General features: G+C 41.4%; 1 protein-coding gene across 3 annotated transcripts in view; it reads left to right on the top strand.

Moving 5' to 3' along the window:
- Nucleotides 1–26,866, top strand: part of znf318 (zinc finger protein 318) — a 108,974-nt gene that overhangs the window by 31,376 nt on the left and 50,732 nt on the right. For all 3 annotated transcript variants that reach the window (XM_072550677.1, XM_072550679.1, XM_072550678.1), the window contains one exon: nt 17,150–17,870. In XM_072550677.1, coding sequence (XP_072406778.1) covers nt 17,157–17,870 — 714 coding nt within the window. In that variant the 5' untranslated portion in view covers nt 17,150–17,156. The remainder of the gene's footprint in view (nt 1–17,149; nt 17,871–26,866) is intronic.

Here is a 26,866-nt window from a genome sequence, read left to right as displayed (position 1 = left end):
TTGTCTGTGTGTGTTATTTCAACTCATGCATTTTTTGTTTTGCCTGACCTCCAAGAGGCTTAGGCTGGGCCTTGGCTGCTCTCCAGGAGTGAAGAACAAAGGAAGGTGCCTCATTTCATCATAATTAATACATTTCGTCTGCCTCTGCTGCCTTCCACAACTAAACAGCTTTGGGTTCACTGTTACATTGATGCAAACTGAGATGTCCAACCTGTCTGTGCAGTCTTTTGGTTTCTTCGGTTGAACATGCTCCCACTTGACCAGTACTGTTATATTGTCATAGAGATTTACAGCATGGAAACAGACCCTTCGGTCGAACCTGTCCATGCCGACCAGAAATCCCAGCCTAATCTAGTCCCACCTGCCAGCACCCGGCCCATATCCCTCCAAACTCTTCCTATTCGTATACCCATCCAAATAACGCTTAAATGTTGCAACTGTACCAGCCTCCACCACTTCCTCTGACAGCTCATTCCATACGCGTACCACCCTCTGTGTGAAAAAGTTGCCCCCCTTAGGTCTCTTTTATATCTTTCCCCTCTTACCCTAAACCTATGCCCTCTATTTCTGGACTCCCCGACCCCAGGGAAATGACTTTGCCTATTTATCCTATCCATGCCCCTCATAATTTTGTAAACCTCTATAAGGTCACCCCTCAGCCTCTGACACTTCAGGGAAAACAGCCCCAGCCTGTCTAGCCTCTCCCTATAGCTCAAATCCTCCAACCCTGGCAACATCCTTGTAAATCTTTTCTGAACCCTTTCAAGTTTCACAACATCTTTCCGATAGGAAGGAGACGAGAATTGCATGCAATATTCTAACAGTAGCCTAATCAATGTCCTGTCCAGCCACAACATGACCTCCCAACTCCTGTACTCCAGTACTCTGACCAATAGAGGAAAGCATACCAAACGCCGCCTTCACTATCCTATCTACCTGCGACTCCACTTTCAAGGAGCTATGAGCCTGCACTCCAAGGTATCTTTGTTCAGCAACACTCCCTAGGACCTTACCATTAAGTGTATAAGTCCTGCTAAGATTTGCTTTCCCAAAATGCAGCACCTCGCATTTTTCTGAATTAAACTCCATCTGCCACTTCTCAGCCCATTGGCCCTTCTGGTCAAGATCCTGTTGTAATGTGTGGTAACCCTCTTCGCTGTCTACTACACCTCCAATTTTGGTCTCATCTGCAAACTTACTAACTGTACCCCTTATGCTCGCATCCAAATCATTTATGTAAATGACAAAACAGTAGAGGACCCAGCACCGATCCTTGTAACACTCCACTTGTCACAGGCCTCCAGTCTGAAAAACAACCCTCCACCACCACCCTCTGTCTCCAACCTTTGAGCCAGTTCTGTATCCAAATGGCTAGTTCCGTGAGGTATGGGCGGCACAGTGGTTAGCACTTGTGCCTCACAGCGCCAGAGACCTGGGTTCAATTCCCGCCTCAGGCGACTGACTGTGTGGAGTTTGCACATTCTCCCCGTGTCTGCGGGGGTTTCCTCCGGGTGCTCCGGTTTCCTCCCACAGTCCAAAAATGTGCAGGTCAGGTGAATTGGCCATGCTAAATTGCCCATAGTGTTAGGTAAGGGGTAAATGTAGGGGTATGGGTGGGTTGCACTTCGGCGGGTCAGTGTGGACTTGTTGGGCCGAAGGGCCTGTTTCCACACTGTAAGTAATCTAATCTAAAACCTTGCTAATCAGTCTCTCATGGGGAACCTTGTCAAACGCCTTACTGTAGTCCATACAGATCACATCTACTGCTCTGCCTTCATCAATCATCTTTGTCACTCCCTCAAAAATGTCAAATCAAGTTTGTGAGACATGATTTCCCACGCACAAAGCCATGTTGACTAATCAGTCCTTGCCTTTCCAAATACATGTATATCCTGTCCCTCAGGATTCTCTTCAATAACTTGCCCACCACCGACGTCAGGCTCAGTGGTCTGTAGTTCCCTGGCTTGTCCTTACCACCCTTCTTAAACAGTTGCACCACGTTAGCCAACCTCCAGTCTTCCAGCACCTCACTTGTGACTAACGATGATACAAATATCTCAGCAAGAGGCCCAGCAATCACTTCTCTAGCTTCCCACAGAGTTCTAGGGTACACCTGATCAGGTCCTGGGGATTTATCCACCTTTATGCGTTTCAAGACATCCAGCACTTCCTCTGCTGTAATATGGACATTTTGCAAGATGTCGCCATCAATTTCCCTACACTCTATATCTTTCATAACCTTTTCCACAGTAAATACTGATACTAAATACTCATTTAGTATCTCCCCCATTTTCTGTGGCTTCACCCGAAGGTTGCTTTGCTGATCTTTGAGGAGCCCAATTCTCTCTCGTTACCCATTTGTCCCTAATGTATTTGTAAAAACTCTTTGGATTCTCCTTCATTCTATTTGCCAAAGCTACCTCATGTCCCCTTTTTTCCCCTTCTGATTTCCCTCATAAGTATACTCCTACTTCCTTTATACTCTTGGAGAAAGTGAGGACTGCAGATGCTGGAGATAGCGCTGAAAATTGTGTTGCTGGAAAAGCGCAGCAGGTCAGGCAGCATCCGAGGAGCAGGAGAATTGACATTTCGGGCAAGGGCTTATGCCCAAAACATCGATTCTCATGCACCTCGGATACTGCCTAACCTGTTGCGCTTTTCCAGCAACACATATTTCAGCTTCCTTTATACTCTTGTAAGGATTCACTCGATCTATCCTGACTATACCTGATCTATCCTGACTATACCTGACAAATGCTTCCTTCTTTTTCTTAACCAAACCCTCAATTTCTTTAGTCATCCAGCATTCCCTATACCTACTGTTCCAGTTTCTCATCCAGCATCTTTTGTCCTGAGTTCTCAAGTTTTCTTTTATTGTCTTCATCTGTGTGGTACACTCGCTGTTGTAACTACAAGTAAATTGAGACGTGGTCACCCAAAAGTAGTTCCAGGGATGTGATACAACCTCATGCGACTATGCCAAAATGTAAAAGATGGTCAGTTTAACAGATAAGGGAATTGGTAGGAATCCTTTGCTTCATTTGCTTGTATGGAGACGAGCTTTAACATAGGTCAGAGCAGACTCTGAGGTGTAGAATGCCTTCTGACTTTGTACAGATTGTAGTTTGCGTCTTATTGTTTCCACACTTCAATATCCAAATGTTCCATGTTATCCCTTCCCACAATTGACATTGTCTGTTCCTTACTAAAGGCCTTTAATAGCTAGAATTCCAGCCCCTAACAGCAGTCTAGATGTCTTTTTTTGTAATATCCTACATCGTTTGCTAGCTTTGTTTATTACGGAGTTTGTGGCGAAAGCTTTAACCCTTAACTAACTAAATCCCTTCACCCTCAACTCTCTGGACTGAACTTGGATCTGTACCTGAAGTGCTAAAACTGGCAACGTTACAGCCAGGTGCTGTTAAATGGGATAAGAATGGGAGGCTAATTTGTTCAACTAGGGCATTTTTTTTTAAGATTCCCTACAGTGTAGAAACAGGCCCTTCAGCGCAACAACTCCACACCAACCCTCTGAAGAGTAACCCACCCAGTCCCATTTCCCTCTGACTAATGTACCTAACACTATGGGCAATTTAGCATGTCCAATTCACCTGGCCTGCACATCTTTGGACTTTAGTAAGGCATTTGATAAGGTTCCCCATGGTAAACTAATGGTGAAAGTGAAGTCACATGGTGTGCAGGGTTTTCTAGCTAGATGGATAAAGAACTGGTTGAGCAACAGCAGACAGAGTAGTAGTTGAAGAGAGATTCTCAAAATGGAGAAAGGTGACCAGTGTTGTTCCACAGGGATCTGTGATGGGCAAAAGACATCTTCTGTGCTTTAACTTTTCTGTGGTAACTAAAAACAAAAAACCCATATACTGTTTCGGGATTCGTCGGTAATTGTGATTTCCCTCAGATTCTCAAGCTTTCTCTTTAATGTCAGTCACTGATCCGATCTCCAGCATTTATTATTCTCTTGCAAGTTCTATGAATCTGTTCCAGGGTTTCTAAATTTTAATTTACAAGGTTCTGAGACAAGCGCCAACTATTGCTTTGGACACCTTACTGGTCTGCAGAACAATGTTCTGACAAACTGATGTACACATACATATCAAGGCTATTATGATCTCAGCTGTTGTTACTACTGGTCAAGTCAGATCCTGGAATTAAATCTGGCTTGGTAGATCTTTAATGTATGTTTAATCTTGCATTGAAACATATACTGGGAAGACTGTAAATTTCGTTTTGATTTTAGCAACAGACTGGAATATAACACAGGAAATTACAAAAAAAAGCTGTATTAATGTAACAATTTGATAGAGTTCAAAACCCACAGTTTAAAGTCCTTTCTACTCCCTAATACCATCACTTTCAATTTAGTTGAACAAAATAGAAACATTTTCCAATTGTGCCCAATCTGAAGGTTGGATGGAAGTGCTTTTTTTTCCCCTCAGTTCCTGTTCTGTGAGCAGTGAAGTCACCTTCTTGAATCCTCTCACCCCTGCAATTTTCTCAGCTTTGAATAATCTCTAACGTTTTAAGCAAACACTTCTGGCCTGGATGTTTACGTAAACTGAAACTAATTTTTTCTTCCTACTCTAAACAAACTCCTTTTTCAAGTCAAACTTATCCTTGTGTCTGACTTCAGGTCTCCTTTGAACTGAATTCAGGAACTTGCAACCAAATGTACAAAGAGCATGCTCATCCCGGCTTCTGCTAAGCCAGTGTTTGTTCTTTTAATCCTGTGTTGTAAAACTCACGTAATAAACAAATTTGAATATCCATGCAAGAGGCCTTCAGTCATTTTTTCTCTGCCAAATGTTTCAAAATCATGATTCCGAGAACACTGATCGAGTTGTTTATTAAAGCCCCTTTTCCAAGAAAAAAACTATCACCTGTGTGCCAACAGTTTCCAATTCAGACCCTGAAAGAAAATAGGAATGTTATAAATCACTCGCCTCTTATTACAAGACGCTATGTGACGTTAAGTTCCAAACACCTTTCGCTTCAAGGCTACTTTTTAAACAAAGTGCAATATCTTTCAACTCCATCCTCTGAATTGTTTAAATTTCATTCTTGGGATGAGGATGTCACTGGCTAGACTAACATTTGTTGCGCATCCCAGAGGGCAATTAAGAATCAACTGCATTATTGTAGGTCTGGAATCACGTAGTCCAGACCGGTAAAGGTGCCAGTTTGCTTCCCTGAAGGGCATTAGAAAACTGGATGGGTTTTGCTGACGACGACAAATTCATGGTCATCATGAGACTCTCACTTGAAGATTTTTAAAATTGAATTTGAATTCAAATTCTGCCATCTGGTGTGGCAGGATTTGAACCTGGGTTTCTAGATTAACAGTCCACCGATTATACTACCAAGCCATTGCTTCCCCATTACCAAGCACAAAATGAAGAATTCTGGTCAAAATTAAATTTCACACTGGAATCAGGATTATCCTCTGAGCTAGTTGCTGTTGTCCTTTAGATTAGATTAGATTAGATTACTTACAGTGTGGAAGTGTGAGATCTTCTCTCTCCCAGTCCCGTCTATTTTTTCCTTCTCTTTGGTTATTTTGATTTTTCTCCTCTGCCATTCAAACTTGTTTAAACAAAAACATTTTTTCCTTGCGACTTGCTTTTCAATTCTGTTTCCAAATTCAGATTTTTTTCATTTTTGTTTCCGTTTCTCTTTCAATTTTACTTTCACTTCTAACAGAATCTCAGCTAATTCTTGTGGAGATTTCAAGTTCTTTTTATTCTAAATGAAGGGTAATGATTTTAAGTATCCTTTCGCAATCTGCTTTTATTTATCCCTTCAGTTAACCTGCTAGCACTGTTGCTGTAGTCAAAGATATCAAATAACCGCTGTTATATTTTCTTCCTCCAGAAATATCTCAGCAACAGTTAAAGCCACTTTGAAATTCTCGCTGTATAACGTACTTAACAATTCCTGTTTTAATAGTTAATATCTCCATAACTTCATTTCCTTAAAAAGGTTCACTTATTGCTATGAATTTCAACAAATTTCTAACCTGCCAAGAGAAGTCTGCACATACACACCTTTATGGTTGCAGTTAGGTGTAATACTGGCCCAATCAGATTCCAGAATAAAATCTGACTTGATGAACCATAAATTTTCAAAGATTCATGCAGTACCAAAGAGGCCCTTTGGCCCATTGTGTCTGTACTGCCAGAAATGCATCATGACCTGTACTAGTCCCACTTTGCCACATTCGGCCCATAGCCTTCAATGTTATGATACTTCACGTGCTCGTTCTAGTGCCTTTTAAAGGTTGTGAGGTTTCCTGCCTCAACTACAGTCACAGGCAGTGCCTTCCAAATCTCCAACACCCTCTAGGTGAGGATGTTTTTCCCTCTAAACGTCCTATATTTAAAATTATGCCATCTTGTTATGGCCCCCTTAACTAAGGGGAAAGTTGCTTTTTGTTCACCATGTTATGCCTCGCATATTCTTATACACCTCTATTAGGTCCCCCTTTAACCATCTCTGCTTCAAAGTTACCACCCAGAGCTTATCCAGCTTCTCTTCAAAGCTGAAATGCTCCATCCCAAGTAACATACTGATGAATCTTACTTACACTGTTTCAAGTGCAATCGCATTCATCCCGAGTGTGGTGACCAGAGCTGCCTGCAGTATCAATATCAGTGATTACTCGGGGCAAATATGGTTGTTCTCTGTAAATGCGTCTATTGTGGGTTATCAGATAGCTGAAGAAGCCGCTCTGGAATCCATAGTTTCTTTGCAATGTGGGCATTGGTGGGTGCTAATGGTGCTTGGAGGTGCTGGTGGCTGGGCTTTCCTAATGTTTGGTCTCTCCTTGCGCAAGAGTTGCTTCTGTTCAGTGCAATGGAGATTGTTTTCATGGCACATCACTCCCTGCAGGTGACTCTGGTTTGCAGTCATGTCCCGCTGGTTATTGATGTTAGATTAGATTAGATAACTTACAGTGTGGAAACAGGCCCTTCGGCCCAACAAGTCCACACCAACCTGCCGAAGCGCAACCCACCCAGACCCATTCCCCCTACATTTACCCCTTCACCTAACACTATGGGCAATTTAGCATGGCCAGTTCACCTAACCTGCAGATGTTTGGACTGTGGGAGGAAACCGGAGCACCCGGAGGAAACCCACACAGGCACAGGGAGAATGTGCAAACTCCACACAGTCAGTCACCTGAGGCGGGAATTGAACCCGGGTTTCTGGCGCTGTGATACAGAATTTCTTGAACTTGGTCTCAATGTTATCTTTGAAGCATTTCTTTTGGACACCAGAGCATGGTGACCTTCCTTCAGCTGGGAGTACATGATCTGTTTTGGGATTATGTGAGTTGGGCATTCAGATGACATGTCTGGTCCATTGGAGTTGCTGTTGAATTGTCGTGGAGTTGGCCTCCTCCAAGACTCTGATGTCAATGAGTTTGTCTTCCCAGATGATCTGTGGGATTTTCAGTCGGGATCTCTGGTGTTCCAATGTTTTCAGGTGCCTACTGTAGGTGGTCCATTTAGCAGTGTGGGAAGAACAACAGCTTTGGAGACCAGAGCTTTAATCTGGATCTGTAGGTTATGATCTTCAAACATCCTTCTTCTGTCGGGCTTAGGCTGTGCTGGTACAACTCAGATGATGTTGCATTTCTGCATTGATGTTGGTCTTGGAAGAGAGAGGGCTGCCAATATATGGGAAGTGATCCACATTTTCAAGGGGATGTTGTTGACCCTTCTTGTAGGTGGAGTGGAGGCACTGGGTGGTGGTCGATGGAGTACGAGAGTCTTCTGTGTTGAGGGTAAGGCAAAGGAGCATATATGCCTTGGCAAAGCCATCCAAATGGATTACAGATCTTCCACAGAATGTGCTGCCATGGCGTTGAAGTTAGCATTTTTAAGTTCTTAAGACAGAGGTGGTGGAGACCTTGCCCTTGGCCTTCAAACTATTGAAGTTGAACAGCCTGTTGTTGTTTCCAACTTAACATTGAGTTCTCAGAAACGCTGTGTCCAGCAGATATTCATTGTCTCGTTGTCTTTGAACAGTTTTTGTCCGTCTTCAGAGCACAGGATGTTCAGACCACGGTAGCTTTGATCATATATTGCCTTAGTGGCACTCTTGTGTCACTGGCATCTACCAGCTGCTAGATTTTCAAAGGCCTTATCAGTCCGCCTTTTTTTTTAAATTCCTTACTCTCTTCTGGACATCAGCCTTAGCTTTGGCACAGACCCTTCTTTGGTCTTGCATTTCATGTCTTTCTGCTGGTCAGACAAGACTATTCTTGTCTTGGAGATGAGTTGTTCAAGTCCTGATGATTTCTGAACTTGTACCTAAAGGTATTAGTGCTGGTACTGAGAATGGTTGATTTATGCAAACTCCAGTGTTCTCTTGTGTCCTCTGGGTATTTGTGAGGGAGGCTTTTAGCAGGTGAGGCCTGTAGATGTTGTGTAGTGACCGTGTCATCCAGGCTCTCATTTGAATCTTGACTGGGTTTGCTTCTGAACCCTTTTTCTGTATTCTGGCGGACATTGTGGAACAGATAAAGTGTTGATCAGTCCAGCAATCATCTGAACCAATCATCATCCTGATGGCATTCACATTCTGTCCGTGGAGTGAAAAATTATATAATTGATGAGGTGCCATTGTTTTTGAGTGTGGGTGCATCAGAATTTGTTTTTCTAACAGAAGAATGTGTTTGTGATGGTGAGGTTTTGTGAGAAGGACTCCATTGGAGTGTTTCCAATATCTTCTCTTTCTGTGATGCTATTCCAAAGGTTGTGGTCTCGACCAGCTCTAGCATTAAAATCTCAAAGAAGAATAATCTTGTTAAGGATCCTTGACATAGAAAGTTGGCATAGAAAGTCTCCTTTACTTCATCTCTGACTCGAGGTTTGGGGCAGAAGGCACTCACAACTGTGGCTGCTCTGCCGTTGAAATTTTCGTGGATCACACTTTGTCTGGGGCATCACCTTTGACCTTACAGTCATGGGTGACACTGCCAGGAGCTATGCTTGTGTTCCCAGATATGCACAAGCCTCTCCACCACAATTAGGGGGCTCTCCAGTTATGAGCTAACCTATGTTCTGTACAGCTCCAGTGTAACCTCCCTGCTGTTGTCCTCTAGTGCCACAACTGAAAAAGGCAAGGTCCTGTCTGCTGTCCTGTTAACATGTCCTGTAACCTTTGGGGATCTGTGGACTAACATCCCAAGATCCTTCTGCTCCTCTGACCTTCTCAGTGTCTTGGCATTCATTGAGTTCTTCCTTATCTTGTTACTACTTCCAAAGTGTATAACCTCACATTTATTAGGATTAACTTTCACATGCCACTGATTTACTCTTCTGACTATTCCATTTCTATACACCCGTAACCTAACCTTCCTCTCTGAATCACCTTTGTCTCATCCACAAATCTGTTTATCATGTCCCCAATACCTACATCAACATCATTTATGAATATCACAAACAAGATGGGACTTAGCACTGATCCCTGTGGTCCACAACTGCATGCTGGACTTCAGTTACACAAACAGCTTGTACCATCACCCTCCATCTCCTTTCGCTAACCTAATTTTGGATCCAACTTCCCAAATTATCCTGGATCCATGAGCTTTTACCTCCTTTATCATTCTTCCATATGGGATCTTGTCCAAGACTTGCTGAAATCCATATAAACTTCTTCAACTTCATCAATCCTCATTGACACAATAGTCACCTTCTCTCAAAATCCCACCAGTTAACTATCGTGGCCAATTATTGAACAAATTCACAAGGGCTACCAGTGCAATTTTCCCAGAAAGAAATACTGCGAACAGACAATTTACAGAAAATAACAAATGTCTGTTTATGTATGTGTGAGTATCCGAAAAGATTTCAAAATAATTCAGTCGTTGTTCTCAGCAAAATCCTTTGTTCAACCCCAGTCAAGTATCAATCCTTCTCCTTAATATTTCTTACTCAACTGACTCAAGACTATAAGCAGTATCCTTTTGCCAGATTTATGCACATTTATTAGATGTGATTCTCTTCATTTCTGTCTTTTCCCAAAGACAACGCAAGCTCACTCCCTGATCTTTGCTCACTGGACCCCTTAAGAAAATCTGAGTGATTTTTACAGCTATTTTGAATACTTTAAATCTACTAACTAGCATAACTGCCTTAGATCCTAATTTCTGAACCGAGCCACTTCCTGGTATATTCATCTGTCTCCTACTGGGCTGTAAATCTTGGCTTCATGAATATTTCAGCTTTTCTCTCACCAGATAGTCAATTAGGCCATTCAGCTGAAGCCACATGATTTATTGGAAATGTCAAATTGAAAAGGATGAATTTCTGGCCCTTGAAAATAACCAAGGCACCTTCACAGAACTAATAACCAAAAGAAAATTGTTTACCTTTACTGTAGAGCTCAAGTTTCCAAATAATATTAGATACAATCTCAACATTGATCACAATGAGACATCATTGCAGAGTTCACTTTTGTACTTGCTCAATGCTATATAATACCTTGCAAAACAAATAGGATAGATAAAGGGGAAGCAGTAGCCCTAATGTATTTGTGTTTTTAGAAAGTGTTTGATAAGGTAAAACTTAGACTACATAAGCTAAAACTCCATGTGGAAGTACAGAGGAACTTCAATTATCCAAATATCAGCTTATCTGGCAAGATGGCAAGGTCCCATTGCTTGGCTAAACTATGTTATCCGGCATTCGATTATCTGGAATTCGATTAATTGAATCAAATACTGCCTGCCTGTGTCCTTTGGATCAGCGAGGTTCCTCTGTAGTATATCAGAAGTAGGTATAGCTGGATAATCGAAGACTGAGAGTTGAGATGAAAGGGGAATTTTCAGGATGGCAACCTACACCTGCTGGCGTGCCAAAAAGATCAATGCTGGGACCATAGTTATTACCAATATATGTTAATGACTTGGATGTGGAAAATGAATGTACCATAGTCAAATTTGTGGGAAGGTGAGTGCTGATCATGATGCAAAGAGTTAGCAGAGGGCCATAGTCTGATATGACATAAACTTGGCAGATGGAATATCATGTGGGAAAATGATGTATTGCACTTTTGCCAGAAGCATAGAGAAGCTGAATATTATTTTAAAGAGAGAATGACTGCAGAAAACTTCACAGAAGGATTTGGGAATCCATGTACATAAGTCACAAAAAAGCTAGTATACTAAATTCAACAGGTCATTTGAAATGTTAGCTTTTATTTCAAAAGAAATGATGTATAAATATAGATCTTGCTTAAACTATGCAAGGCATTAGTCAGACCACAGCAGGAATACTATGAACTGTTTTGGTAACCTGATTTGAGGAAAGATATTGGCATTGGAGGAAATCCATAGAAGGTTGACTTGGTATTTTAATCTCAGGTATGGACAGACTGTCTTAGGAGGAGGAGTTGAATAGATTGGGCCTGCACTCAGTGAAACACAATTCTTAGAAGACATGACAGGGTAGTTGCAAAAAGATTGTTTCTCCTGGTGGGAGAATCTGGTCCCAGATGGCATAATCTCAGAATAAGTGGTCATCCAGAATTTCTTGAGGGTAGAGAATTAGTGGAATTCTTTACTGTAAAGGGCTATAGCAACTGGTTCAGTACATTCAAGGCTGAGATGGACAGATTTTTAATCAGTAAGAGAATCAAGGATTATAAGGAAAAGGCAGGAAGATGGAGTTGAGGGTTATCAGAGAGGCCATGATCTTATTGGATTGCAAAGAAAACTTGATGGGCTGAATGGCCTACTTCTGCTGTGTTATTCCCAGGTTGTAACTTGTAAAATACAATAGCTTGATGTCAGCTGGAGTAGTGTAGCAAGTTCTGTGTGCTGCATTCGAGAAAGCTTAAGAGTGAATTTAGAAAAGATTCATGAGAATGGTTCCAGGAATGAGGAATTTCTGTTCTGAAGGTAGCTTGAACAAGTTGGAACTGTGTCTTAAGGGAAGTGAAGGCCTCAGGAAAATTTAAAAGTGTGCAAACTTTTTGGGTGTCTATCAAGGATAGATTGGAAAACTCATTCCTACTAGTGAATGGATTGAGAGCCATAACACTGCAAGAAATAATAACAGAGTAGGCCATTCGACTCCTTCAGCCTGTTGCGCCAGGAGAAGGATCCCATTGATCCAACATGCCTCATATCACTTTACAACCTTTTCCAAGAACTTTTCATTCCCCTCCTGATCAAGAATCTATCTCAGTCTTAAATATACAAAAGGACTTTACCCCGACAACATTCTGTGCCAAGGAGTTCTGAAGACACTGAAACCTTTGAGAGAAGAAATTCCTCGTCATCTCGGTGTTAAATTGGCATCCCTTTATTCTGAGACTAAGACTTCTGGTCCCAGACTCATTCAGGAGGGGAAGCATCCTGTTAGCATTTACCCTGTAAAGCCTGTTAAAAATCATTTATGTTTCAATGCAATCATCTTGTATCCTTCTAACTCCAACGAGTAGAGTCCCAATCTGTTTAACATTAGCTCATAAGGCAATCCCTCCATACCAGGTATCATCCTAGTGAACTTGCTGTGCAATGCCCACTATGACAAAATATCTTTCCTTAAATAAGGAGACCAAAAATGATCTCTACTCCAGATGTGCTCTCACCATCACTTGTACAGCTGCAGTGAGACTTTCCTACTCTTAAGCTCCAACCCCCTTGAAATAAGGGCCAACATTCCATTCGCCTTCCTGATTACGTGCTGCCCCTGTGTGCTAGCTTTCTATGTTTTGTTTCCACGTATTCTCAAGGTGCCCTGGAGTTTTTCTTCATTGAAGCAATCTTGCTGCAGCTTTGTTCTTCCTTCCAAAATGAACAACCTCACATTTTTGCTTTGAAAGAATACAGATTTAAAGTTACTTCCAGAATTAACAAGAACTAGTTCAAAAGGTCTTTTTCATATAATTAATAAAGATCAGAAATACACTGCATGACATTGTGATTTGGAGGAGCCGGTGTTGGACTGGGATGGACCAAGTTTAAAAATCACACACCAGGTTATAGTCCAACAGGTTTATTTGGAAGCACTAGCTTTCGGAGCACTACTCCTTCTTCACGTGGTTGTGGAGCAAGACATTAATACACAGAACTTATAGTTTAGGATTACAATGTCATTGCAACTGAAATGATATATTGAACAAACCTAGATTGTTGTTAAGTTGTTCATCTTTTAGAATGGGTTGCAGGTTTCGGTTCACTAATATGTAAATCCCAGAACTACTATTAAGTTACATTCTTGAGGTAACTTCAGGTTTTATTAAAAAAAGACATCTCTGCTCAGATGATGTATTAAAGGTGTGAGGTTAGAGTCGGCAAGATCTGAATGCAGTACAGAGAAATCAGTAAAGATTTATAAGTGGCTCTAGTACTGAATTACTTCAGTTTTGTTGTTAGATCTGAGAAGTTAGTGCTGTTTCCTCGGAGAAGGTAAGGTTGAAAGATTCCAAAGATATTTTCCCATGTCGGGTTCTGCAGAGAGAAAATGTTCACATTGCTGAAAGAAGGGAAAAAGATTTAAGATAATTGATAAAATTGGCGACACGAGGAAAACCGTAGCAGAGTCCAAGTGTCTTTGGCCCATGATGTCTGTGCTGACCAACAAACATCAAACTATGGTTATCCCATAACCTACTATGGCCTGGCATTTTTAATGCTCATCCAGGTGCTTCTTAAATATTGTGAGCATACCTGCCTCACCCACCCTCTCAGGCAGCAAGTTCCATGTACTTACCACACTCTGAATGGAAATTTATTTGGTCCTCTGATCTCTTCTAAACCAAATACTCCTTACCTTAAACTTGTCCTGTCTGGTCTTAGTTATGTTTGCCATGGGGAAGTCATTCTCACAATTGATTGGTGCCACATGGATCAATGCTGGGTCCACTTCTTTTTGTCATTTATGTAAATGATTTGGATTTGAGCATAAGAGGTGTAGTTAGCAAGTTTGCAGAAGACACCAAAATTGGACATGTAGTTGACAGAGAAGAAGGTTACCTCAGATTACATTGGGATCTTGATCAGATGGGCCAATGGGCTGAGGAGTGGCAATTGGAATTTAATTTAGATAAATGCGAGGTGCTGCATTTTGGGATAGCTAATCTTAGCAGGACTTATACACTTAATGCTAATGCTTGAGGGAGTGTTGCTGAACAAAGAGACCTTGGAGCGCAGGTTCATAGCTTCTTAAAAGTAGAGTTGCAGGTAGATAGGATAGTGAAAAAGGCGTTTAGTATGCTTTCCTTTATTGGTCAGAGTATTGAGTACAGGGTTGGGAGGTCATGTTGTGGCTGTACAGTTCATTGGTTAGGCCACTGTTGGAATATTGCATGCAATTCTGGTCTCCTTCCTATCAGAAAGATGTTGTGAAACTTGAAAGGGTTCAGAAAATATTTACAAGGATGTTGCCAGGGTTGGAGGATTTGAGCTCATGGGTGAGGTTAAATAGGCTAGGGCTGTTTTCCCTGGAGCTTCGGAGGCTGAGGGATGACCTTCTAGACGTTTATAAAATCATGAGGGGCATGGATAGGATAAATAGACAAAGTCTTTCCCCTGGGTTGGGGGTGTCCAGAACCAGAGGGCATAGGTTAAGGGTGAGTGGGGAAAGATATAAAAGAGACCTAAGGGGCAATTTTTTCACAGAGGGTGGTACGTGTATGAAATGAGCTGCTAGAGGAAGTGGTGGAGGCTGGTACAATTGCAACATTTAAAAGGCATCTGGATGGGAAATGTTTAGAGGGATATGGGTCAGTGCTGGCAAATGGAATGAGATTAGTTTAGGATCTCTGGCATGGACACGTTGGACCAAAGGGTCTGTTTCTGTGCTGTACATCACTCTGACTCTATCTAATCTGTCAATGGCTCACAATTTCGCATACCCCAATGAGATACCACCTCAGCCACCTCTGCTGTAAGGAAAACAAACGCAGCCTGTTCAGTCTCTTTTCATAGCAGTCTCTCTTTTCTCCTTGAGATTTTTCACCCCAGGCAATATACTGGTGAATGTCCTGTTCACCTTCTCCAATGCAGTTGCGTTCTTTGTTCGTGTGGTGACAAGCCTGCATATATTTGTGGCCTAACCAATAAAGTTGTAATAAGACTTCCTTGCTCCCACAATCTGTGCCCTGGTTAATGAAGGCATGCATCCTGTATGCCTCCTTCATCATCCTGTCTACCTGTGCTGAGACCTTCAGGGATCTATGGCCATGAACACACAGTCCCTTTGTTCTTTAGTACTCTCTTGGGACCTACCTTTCATTGTGTATAGGGTTCCCTTATTAACCCTCCCAAAATGCAACACTTTGCATTTATTGAGATTAAATTTGTGGGTGGCACAGTGGTTAGCACTGCTGCCTCACAGCGCCAGAGACCCGGGTTCAATTCCCGCCTCAGGCGACTCTCTGTGTGGAGTTTGCACATTCTCCCCATGTCTGCGTGGGTTTCCTCCGGGTGCTCCGGTTTCCTCCCACAATCCAAAAATGTGCAGGTTAGGTGAATTGACAATGCTAAATTGTCCGTAGTGTTAGGTGAAGGGGTAAATTTAGGAGTATGGGTCTGGGTGGTATACGCTTCGGCGGGTCGGTGTGGACTTGTTGGGCCGAAGGGCCTGTTTCCACACTGTGAGTAATCTAATCTAATCTAATCTAAATTTCAAACTGGTTGGGATATGGAAAGCGCACCTGCATCTGGGGGAGTCAGATTCACTTGAGGCTTTCAAGAGTGAATTGGATTATTATAAGGAAGAATGTGCAGCCAGAAGAACAATGAAATAATGCTTGGTAAATTGCACCTCTGGATAGTGAAGAGTCAAGAGCATGGTACTGGAAAAGCACAGCAGGTCTGGCAACAATCGAGGAGCAGGAGAATCGATATTTCGGCAAAAGCCCTTCATCAGGATTCCTGATGCAGGGCTTATACCCGAAATGTTGATTCTCCTACTCCTCAGATGCCACCTGACCTGCTGTGCTTTTTCAGCACTAAGCTCTTGACTCTGAACTCCAGCATCTGCAGTCCTCACTTTCTCCTCTGGAGAGTCAACACAGACAATGGGCAAATGTCCTCTTGCATGCTCTTGTCTGTAAATCTGGCAGTTTTACATCTATTCTGAAGTACCTGTTAATGATGGAGTTAGAATACATTTTTATTTTCCATATCTCCTGTGTAAAGTTCTGGAATTCATAAAGTTCTATCCTAGAATCTCAGAGGGTTCAAATTATTGAAAGCAAACTGACTATTTCACACCCTACTGGCTGTGAGCAGAATCTAATCACCCATTTTGTGGTCTGTAATTTAATTGAATGCTTTCTTCTCACCTACAGGTAAGGAACATGTAAAAACAAAAGAGTGTTACTTCATTAAAAGTAGCATTCTGTATGTTAAATGCTTCTTACGTTATCAGTAAATAAGGGTTATGCATTTTGGTGGCATATTAAAGTGGAATGTGGGACAATCTAGCAAGTCTACTACTTGCAACCATTTACAAATCTCATCATCTCAAATTTGAATCTTTTGAGTTGAAACAAAATTTTGGGATGAGATTATTATTAGCCAGGATATTTATTGAACTTGCCTTAACATTGCATACTTTGGAAATATGGAACCTTGGTCACATAAATAGTAAGTTCCCAGATTTAATCCGTACCATTATCTTCCCTCAACGCAAGTGCAAACAGAAATGGTTCCGTTAGCTAGCCTTGTTTAACTAGTGAAGTTTGCTTATTATTTAATACTCTCCAGAGATTCTTGTCAATTTTTTGAAAATAATTGCTGTTCCATTCATGTGGAGGGAAGTGCACAAGCATAGACATTAAAGCAAAACTTCAATATTGTATTTCCTTAGCTGTAAAGTGTCAATCGAGGCGATGTATCTAGCCTAGAGTTTGAATCCCTTCTGATTTACAATTAACATTGTTAATGCTGAGCCATTTTGATGCTTGAATAGTCTTGAGTCTTATACTGCTCTAATTTATCAGTCCCCTTATGTAAATTCATTACTCTTGGTAGTACCGAATAAGGTTCAGCGTGCCCACAGTTTTGCCATAAACACTTAGCAGAAGTAAGAAACATCACTTAGGATAGTTAATGTCTCTGTGTTTTTCTTATGATTTCTTCCTTGACTTGTTCTTTTATGACCAACAGGGATGAAATGGATGATGGTCTCATTTACAGAATTCCTTTGCAACGATCTTCAAATGTGCAGGGGAAATATCCAATTCATGATGACCAGACTCAGGGCTATCTAGACATGATACCCTCTGGTGACTCTTATAAGCGAAGACCTGACTATGGTTTGCCAGGCTTTTCTCACAGACAAGAAGGGCGAAGATCAAGTGAACATGGTGCGGACAAATTAAAGAAAATTCCTTACCCTCACTCGAGGTCTGATGATCGTGGAAGAGATCCTAAACGTTCAAGGCTTGAACATCGTAGCCGCAGTAAGGATCATCATAGCAGAGAGCAACGTAGCCGCAGTCCAGAAAGACACCGGAGTTACAGGGCTAGAAGTTCTGATCGGCGAAGAAGCATCACTCCTCCTCGGAATCCAAGCAACAGTCATGCACAGGAACATTTTCCATACAGCAAAAGTAAAAATGATGAATTCCGTGAATTGGAAATTGCACGAAGAAGGAAAGAGCAAGAAGAGAGGATCAGAGCAGAAATGCTACCTCCCCCTCAGCGGGAACTCTCAAACCGCACATACGGTCTATCTGAGCATTTTGATAAGAGTATGTTAGGCATTCAGCAGTCTCCCAGCAGTAGCTATGTTTTACATAGACCTGATGAGGCTCCACAAATGCCAAAGAAATCTATTCTCAAAAAACGCACAGAACCAGGATTGGAGCCCTCCACTGCAATGCAGGTTTGATCTTCTTTTTAAAAGACAATGATTTATGTAAGTGACTTAGAAAAATTTGATGTACTTGAGAAGGGAAGGAAAGCAACAGCCAGTCTCAAAGATGGCTCCTCAGGAAGGCCAAGTGTTGAAAAGGTTTTTCAGACCCCGCTCAGCCATTCTTTCTGGCTGATCATCAAGCTCAATACCTTAATCCTGCCCTCCCCTTATATCCTTTGAGCCACAAGAGCTACATCTACTTCCTTACTTCAAAACATAATGTTTTTGCCACAACCATTTTCAGTGGTAGTAAATTCCACACCTCATCACTGGGTGGAGAAATTTCTCCTCATCTCAGTCCTATACCCATCCTTGTTAAATTATGACCTTCTGGTTCTGGACTCCCTCATGCAGTGGAACATCTATCATAGGTACAGCAGTAGCTATTTAACCATGAGCTTGTTCCACCATTCAGTGAGATCATGGCAGATCTGTGGCCTCCTTCCATGTACCAACTTTCGTCCATATCCCTAAATACCTTTGCTGAACAAGACAGTGTTTATCTCTGATTTGAAATTAACCATTTGTCAGAATTCCAAAACCATGCCACACTTTGTGTAAAAATGTATCCGAACATCTGTCCTGAATGGTGTGGCCCTAATTGTTAGACGGTGTTTCCTTGTTCTAAAATTGCCAACCAGTGGAAAAAGTTGATTCGTGTTTCACCTGTCTTATCCTTTTAATATCTTGAAATCTTTGATCAATCACCCCATAACCTTCAAAATTCCAGAGGAAGCACGTCCAATTTGTCTAATCTCATTTAACAGTTAATCCCTAAAATCCAGATATTCTAGTGAACCTATATTAGATTACTTACTAATGCGCAAACTTGACACAGTTGGTTGCCTGAGGCAGGAATTGAACCTGGGTTTCTGGCACTGTGAGGCAGCAGTGCTAGCAACTGTGCCACCATGCCGCCCACTTAATACTTCATATTGTACTGCTTCCAAAGTCAATATATCCTTCCTAGGTTGTGGTGCTCAGATTTGCTCTCAGTATTCCAAGTGGGGTCTACAAAGGTTTTGTTTCACTGCAGCATAACTTCTGCACCTTCATATTTTGGTCCTCTGGATGTAAAGGTCAGCATTGCATTAGTGTTCTCTGTTATTTTCTGCACTGTGATATTTTAAAGATATACACAGCTAAACTAAGTCTCTTTGGATATCTACTGTATGTACTTTCATGCTGTCTAGAAAGTATCCCCATCTATCATTTTTGTTCAGTCCAGAGTGGATAACCTGTCACTTCTTTACATTGAACTCTATCTGCCACAGTTTTGTCCATTCACTTAGCATAAATTACAACGGGAATTTGATAAACTATCATGTATACTTTCTACATTACTGCCTATCTATTCAATTATCTAAGTTTGTTTGTATATAATGTGAATAATTGAGGCTCTAACACTGGTTCTTGTGGGACACCAGTAGTTAAATTCTGCCAATTTGAGTATCAACCCATTATATCCCTACTTTGTTGCTTGCCACTCAATTACTTTCCCAGCAATGTCAATAATTTTCCCTCAGTCTATGAGCTTATACCTTAGTTAACAGTCTCTATGTGGGACTTTATCAGATGATTTTTGCAAGTCCGTACAAACAACATCCATAGACATTCTCCTGCCCCCATTGTCTTCGTAATCTCTGCAAAAAAAATTCAATGAGGTTTGTCAGGCATGACCTACCTGTCATGCATCCATGCTGGCTTGACCTAATTAACTGAAAATTTAAGATTTTCAGTTACTCCATCCTTGATTATCAACTTGCATGTCCTCTGGTTTTGGACTTCTCCATCTTAGGAAAAAGACCTTGGCTTTCTGATCTATTTATGCCCTTCATCATTTTATAAATCTCTATAAAGTCAATCCTTAACCTTTGACGCTCTGGGGGAAAAGACTCAGCTTATTCAGCCTCTCTTATAACCCAAACTCTCTAGAATCTGAATAAATTCAACCACAATTGAATGGCAGAACAGATTCGCTGAGCTAAATGGCTTAATTTATGCTCCTGTGTCTTATGGTCTAAATCTTTTCTGCATCTTCTTAAGTTTGACAACATCCTTCCTATAGAAGGACAACCAAAATTGTGTACGCATGAGAGGTCCCCCACTCCTAAACTGCAGTGAAAATGATCCTAACTGACTGACTCACTCTTCTTTCGGTCTTGCTATTCCAGGAATCAATCTGGTAAACCTTTGTTGCAGTTCTCTGTTGCTAAAACGTGCTTCTAAGATAAGGAGATCAAAATTGCACACAGTATTCCAGGTGTGACCTCATCAATGCTCTGTATAATTGAAACTGGACATTCTTCTTCCTGTATTCAAATCCTTTTGCTATGAAAGCCAATATTCAGTTTGCCTTCCTTTATTGCCTGCTGCAGTTGGGGGTTGGGGTTTCGTCATAATCCACTGAACAGACAGTTAGAACCTGGAGTTGATTACTGAGGGCTGGAATGCAATGGGGAGTGAGTAACCGTCCAGTTGAATGCACCTTGGTCAGACCCCAATTGGGGGAGTATGGTCTGGACACCACCTCAAGAAGGATATTTTGGCTTCTGGAGAAGTCCAGTATAAATTCACTATGATATTACAGGGGTGAAAATGCTTAAAGTAGCAGGGCAGGTGATGTTCAGTTTCTTTGAATTTCGATTAAACTAAGATCTAACTGAAGTGTTAAAATAACTTTATATGCTTTATTGACGGAATCCAGATTTAGGGATGATAATTTTGAAATTACAGCCAGAGTTTTCAGCAATGACATGGAGAAGCACTTCGCCATGTAAAGGATAGTGGAAATCTTGTACCAGCCTTGCCCAAAAAGGTCTTGAGTATTGGGTTGATTGCAATTTTAATCTTGAAAATATCACCATTTCTGGTTGATAGGAATGACCATAAGATATTGGAGCAGAATCAGGCAATTTGGTCTGTTGAATTTGCTCTGCCACTTGAGCATGGCTGATGTATTACTGAATCCCATTCTCCTGCCTTCTCTCTGTAACCATTGAATGCCTTACCAATCAAGAGTGTACCCGTCTCTATCTTAAGTGTACTCAAAGACTTGGCCTCCACCGCTTTCTGTGGCAATGAGTTCCACAAATCTTCCATCCACTGGTTGAGGAAATTCCTTCTAAGCTTGATTCTAAAAGGATTGTTCTTTCACTCTGAGGCTGTGCCCTTGGGTCTCTCTTGCTGGGGGAATATTTTCTCCATGCCCCCACTATCCAGGTTTCTCACAATTCTTGAAGTTTCAAAGAGATTCCCTCTCCTTGTTCTAAACTCCATTGCGTACAGACCCAGATTCCTCAACTACTCCTCCTGTGACAAGCTCATCATCCCCAGGATCATTCTTGCAGACCTCTCTGGACCGCTTCCAAGGCCACCACATCCTTTCTTAGATATGAGACCAGAATTGTGCGGGCTCGGTGGTATAGCCATGATAAATACAGGGTTGTAGGTAAAGGGTAAGGTGGTGGATCTGAGTGCGATGCTCTTTGGACTCAATGGGCTGAATGGCTTGCTTCCACACTGTAGGGATTCTATGATTCTATGTTAGGGTTTCTATTTTCGGCTTATGGGTGACTTATCTCTCCACCCTGGAGGCTCCCTGCCTCTATTCCTGATGAAGGGCTTTTGCCCGAAACATCAATTTTCCTGCTCCTCAGATGCTGCCTGACCTGCTGTGCTTTTCCAGCACACTTTAATCTTAACACTGGTTTCCAGCATCTGCAGTCCTCACTTTTACCTTTCTATTTTAGGCCTACATCAATGTGGCTGACTCTTCAGTGCCCTCTGGATAACTAATGGTGAGCGATACCCACATCCCATGAATCAATTTAATAGCAAAGAAAAAAACACCCATTTTCCCCATACCTCAGTTCTCCAGTCTCTTTCCATTTCAGTAATATGTTGCCTTTGTGTTCTTTCTCTAAGTATGCAAGTTCACATTTCAACCGCCCAATTTTTATTTACTCAGTCAGCAATGTACAATCCTTTACAGTCTCCTTATGTCCTCTTCACAACATATTTTCCTACTTATATTTGTATCATCAAATTTAGCAACGTATATTATACCTCTTATGCCCACCTTCTGACTCCTATGAGCCAGTGAGTCCTCTCTCCACACTAGTATTTTACTCTATATGTTACAAACTCTTACTTTGTGTTGTACACCTTGGTGTGGAACTTTGTCAAATCTCTGGGAATCTCAGTATGTTACATTTACTGGTTCTTCCTTATCTCTATTGCTTATTAGTTCTTCAAAGATCTCTAATAAATTGGTCAATTGTGATTTTCTTTCACAAGCTATTGGCTATGCCTCATTGCACTAAGATTTTTTTTAAGTGCCCTCTTATAATCACTTTTAAAAATACATTCCGGAATTTTTCCTACAACAGATCTTATGCTAACCGGCCTTAACCTTAATTTCTGCTTTCTATCTGTTTTTATTGAATAGAGGAGTTACATTTGCTGTTTTTTCATCTGATTAGATTCCAGAATCTAGTGTAAGATTCAGTACGATGCACCTACAATCTCACCACCAACTTCTTTTCAGATCTTTGGACAAAGCCAGCCAGAGACAGGAGACTCGCCCATGCTGATCAAGCGTTACATAAAAACATTAAAATTTAGGGCAGGAATAATTCATTCAGCCCTTTGAGCCTGCTCCACCATTCGTTATGATGGCTGATCAATAGCCTGTTCCTGTTTTTCCCCTTTGATCCTTTTAGCCCCAAGTGTTATATCCAGCTCCTTGAAAACATACAATATATTGGCCTCAACTCCTTTCCATAGTAATGAATTTTATAGGGTTAGCACTTTCTGGGTGAAGACATTTCTTGTCTCAGTCGTAAGTAATTTGCCCCCTGCCCTTCGTTCTGGACTTCGCCACCATTGCGAACATTATTACTGCACCTACCTTGCCAAGTCCAGTTCGAATCTTCTAGGTTTCTGCGGTCCTCCCTTCATTTTACTGAACTCCAGCAAATGTAATCTTAATCATTTCAGCCTCTCAGTATACATCAGTCCTGCCATCCTAGGAATTGAGCAAATAAACCTTAGCTGCATTCCCTTCATCACAAGAACATCTTTCCTCAGTAAAGGAGACCAGAACTGTATACAGTATTCAAAGGGTAGTATAATCTTCAGGGAGAAAGTGAGGACTGCAGATGCTGGAGATCAGAGCTGAAAATGTGTTGCTGGAAAAGCGCAACAGGTCAGGCATCATCCAAGGAACAGGAGAATCGACGGAAGGGCTCAAAGTGTAGTATAACTTAGGTCCTCTATAATTTGAGCAAAATGACCCTGCTCCTGTACTGATGCTTTCACTATCAAGGCCGTGCCTTCCTGAACACCTGCTGCTCCTAGATGCTTACCCTCAGCCACTGGTATACGAGGAAGCCCAGATCTTGTTGCATAATCCCCCCTCTCAATTTATTGCAATTCAGATAGTCTGCCTTCTTGTTTTTGCTACCAAAGTGGCTAATCTCAAACTTACCTGCATTATTCTGCATCTACAATATGTTTGCCTACTCACACAGCTTGCCCAAATCACACTGAAGCATCATTGCATTCTTCTCATAGCTCGCCTTACCATCCCATTGATAGACAATAATGTAGTGTAAACTGAGCCTGATCCTTTTAATCAATAATCAGGACTCACTTCCTTCGCACTGTTGGAGAAGGATTTAAAGAATAGTCTTGAGTCCCATGTTCAGTAGCACAAATCAGTCTTTATTCAGAGCTCCTTTACTATGTGTGGGAGAGATTAGAGACCATCCAAAGTTGCCCCCTCAGTCACAGCTCAGATCAGAGATCAGTGACACTACCTTTTCCAATAATGTACAGGATATTCATTCATACACTTTACAATGGTTCAATGCAACATTGACATTGGTGCTTGCCACATCCCCTCTAATCTACACATCCAATCCTGCGAATACACAATCAATGATAGATCATGGTCTGCCTCAGATCCTCCCATCATCTTATGATGCTTGCTAGGCCCCCTAATACACAGGCTATTACTTAAGTTGTTGCAATTATTGACCACCTTCCAACACTCTGTTGTCCCTTCCTGGTTATTTCCTAGTCGCACTGTATATTTATTACTAATAACTTCTGAAATTCGGTGATGAAATTTGTGTCCCTTGTTGATCTTAGGACAGAAGATTTAAAAGGATATGAAATGTTAACTTTGATTTCTCTTCACAGGTGCTGCCAGCCCTGCTGCACTTTTCAAGCAACTTTTGTTTCTGTTTCAGGTTTACAGCATCTGCAATTCTTTCAGATTTTACATGAAAAAGATGTTGATTTCTACCAATTGTTAGAGTATTTGTATTATCAGTTCTAATATAAAGTTACTTATAAAGTTAAACAGCTTGATGATGGAAGACAGAGGGTGGTGGTAGTGGAAGGTTGTTTTTAAAACTGGGGGCCTGTGACTAGCAGTGTGCCACAGCGATCGGTGCTGGGACACTGTTAATAGTCATTTATATAAATGATTTTGAGAATTTAGGAGGCATGGTTAGTTGGTTTTTGAATGACACCAAGATTGGTGGTATAGTGGACAATGAAGAAGGATATCTGGAAATGCAACAGGATGTTTATCAACTGAGTTCGTGGGCTGAGAAATGGCAGATGGAGTTTAATTTAGAAAAATGCAAGGCTTTGCATTTTGGTGGGTCAAACCAGGGCAGGACTTAGACAGTCAATTGTAGGGTCTTGGGGAATGTTATTGAACAAGGAGATCTGGGGGTGCAGTTTCATTGATACTTGAAAATGACAGGTAGACAGGGTGGAAAAGAAGGCTTTCAGCATGCTTGCTTTCATTGTTCAGAGTGTGGAGTATAGGAGTTGATCTTGTTGCAGCTGTACAAAACATGGGTGAGGCTACACTTTGAGTACTGTGTCTCTACAATCCCTGCAGTGTGTAACAGGCCCTTCGGCCCAACAAGTCCACATGCACCCTTTGAAGAGTAACCCATCCAGATCCATTCTCCTACACTATTATCCTGTGTTTACCCCTGACTAATGCACCTAACCTATACGTCCCTGAACACTGGGCAATTTAGCTTGGCCAATTCACCTAACCTGCATATCTTTGGATTGTGGGAAGAAACCATAGTACCTGGAGGAAGACCACGCAGACACTGGGAGAATGTCCAAACTCCTCACAGAGAGTCACCCAAAGCAGGATTCAAACCCGGGTCCCTTGTGCTGTGAGGCAGCAGTGCTAACCACTGAGCCACTGTGCCGCTCATGGGTTAAGGTTAGGGTTGCCCTACTAGACAAAGGATATTATTAAGCTCGAAAGATTGTAGAAACAATTTACTGAGATGTTACCTGGACTAGAATGTTTGGTTATAAGGAGGCATTGGATGGGCTGGGACTTTTTTCTCTGGAGTGTGGGCAACTGAGGGGTGACCTCCTAGAGATCTGTGGAATTATGAGGGGCATGGATAAGGTCAATAGCCAGCAGCTTTTTCCTCATGATAGATGAGTCTAAAACTGCAAGGCATAGGTTTGAGGTGAGAGGGGAGAGATACAAGGGTGTCCAGAGGGGCAATTTTTTCATACAGAGTTGTGAGTATCTGGAACAGTCTGCCAGGCAGTGGTGGGAGTGACTACAGTTTCATCATTTAAGAAACATTTAGACAGGTACATAGATGGGATAGATATGGAGGAATATGGACCAAAAACAGACAAATGAGCTGAGTTGAATTGTGAAAACTGGGCGGCGTGGATAGATTGGGCCGGAGGGCCAACTTCCATGCTGCAGACCTCTATGACTCTAAATTAATACTATGATTCTTTGACAGAGTGAACAATTTTGGGAACAATTTCCCTTTTATCCAACTTGCGAAGCAGCAGTTGTTTGTTCTCTTGAGGTCATAGTGAACTTGTTTCATATTGTTTCTTCTCCTCTTGCTGTGTTATTTGTCTCTTGGTACTCTGAGGTTATCTTGTTTGTACCTTTTTATTATTCTGATCTTCTTGCTGATGGAGTAAAAGGTTTCTTAACAGCATTTATGGAAACTAGTCTCTTCATTCAAGGCTAACTACATTCTGGAATTTAATTCCTCAATATCTAATAAATTTAAACTTCTGTTATGGTACATGATGTGTCTATTCTAGTACATAATATAATTATTTTAAAAGCCTGATTTTGCCTCGGTCAAGCTTTCCCTTTCTATTTCATGTAAAAATTGGAGTTTCAAATCAGATGGTTTTCATCCAAGCTGCCTTATCAGAGTCTTAGTGTGTGCATTCTAGTCCCATCTCAGGAAGACTCAAACATTTTGTTGTGTGTTTGTGAAGGCCATGAGTTAAGCTGTGTGAAATGCTGCATCAGTTAAAGTTTCCCTTGATAATCATATTTAGCCATGGGCAACTGCAACATGCATGCTCTGAACAGTTCTTGGCTTTGGGTGATTTTAACTACTGTCTTGAATTCTTCCTTTTAAAAGGCTTATATATGATTCAATCACACCATTCAGCTCAAAAGCTGCGTTATGTGGCTTTTTCAGGAGTTTTATCTGTGAACTTAGAAGCTTGGATTTTAAACTGAAAAGGCTGAGGATGGGTATGTGATGTGAAGGTGCAATACTTAGAAAACAGACAGGATTCGGAAAGCTTTTGGAATAGAAAGGTCAGAATGAAATAATAAATTTTCCCAGAGGAGAACTAAAAAGAATGAATCAGTGTGGTGTTGGCAAGATAATGCAAGGGAGCAAGCTATAATATCCTTTGGTTAAGTGTCTGTCAGTCTAAATCAACCATGATCTTCATGCAATATCTGTATCTTTGCGCATTAAGTTGATTCCATTCTTGTCCGAAGCCTCTGGTTTTTGAATCAGACTGTTTGCAACCTCGGTATCTCTGTTGCTACCGTAGCCCATTTACTTGCTTCCACAGCTATCAAATTCTTCATGGTTTACCTTCACTTCTTTCCTACATTCTATCTTGCA

The sequence above is a fragment of the Chiloscyllium punctatum genome, chromosome 3 (genome assembly GCF_047496795.1).
Source record: "Chiloscyllium punctatum isolate Juve2018m chromosome 3, sChiPun1.3, whole genome shotgun sequence".
Classification (NCBI taxonomy): Eukaryota; Metazoa; Chordata; class Chondrichthyes; order Orectolobiformes; family Hemiscylliidae; genus Chiloscyllium; species Chiloscyllium punctatum.
This window is presented reverse-complemented; position numbering and strand designations above follow the sequence as displayed.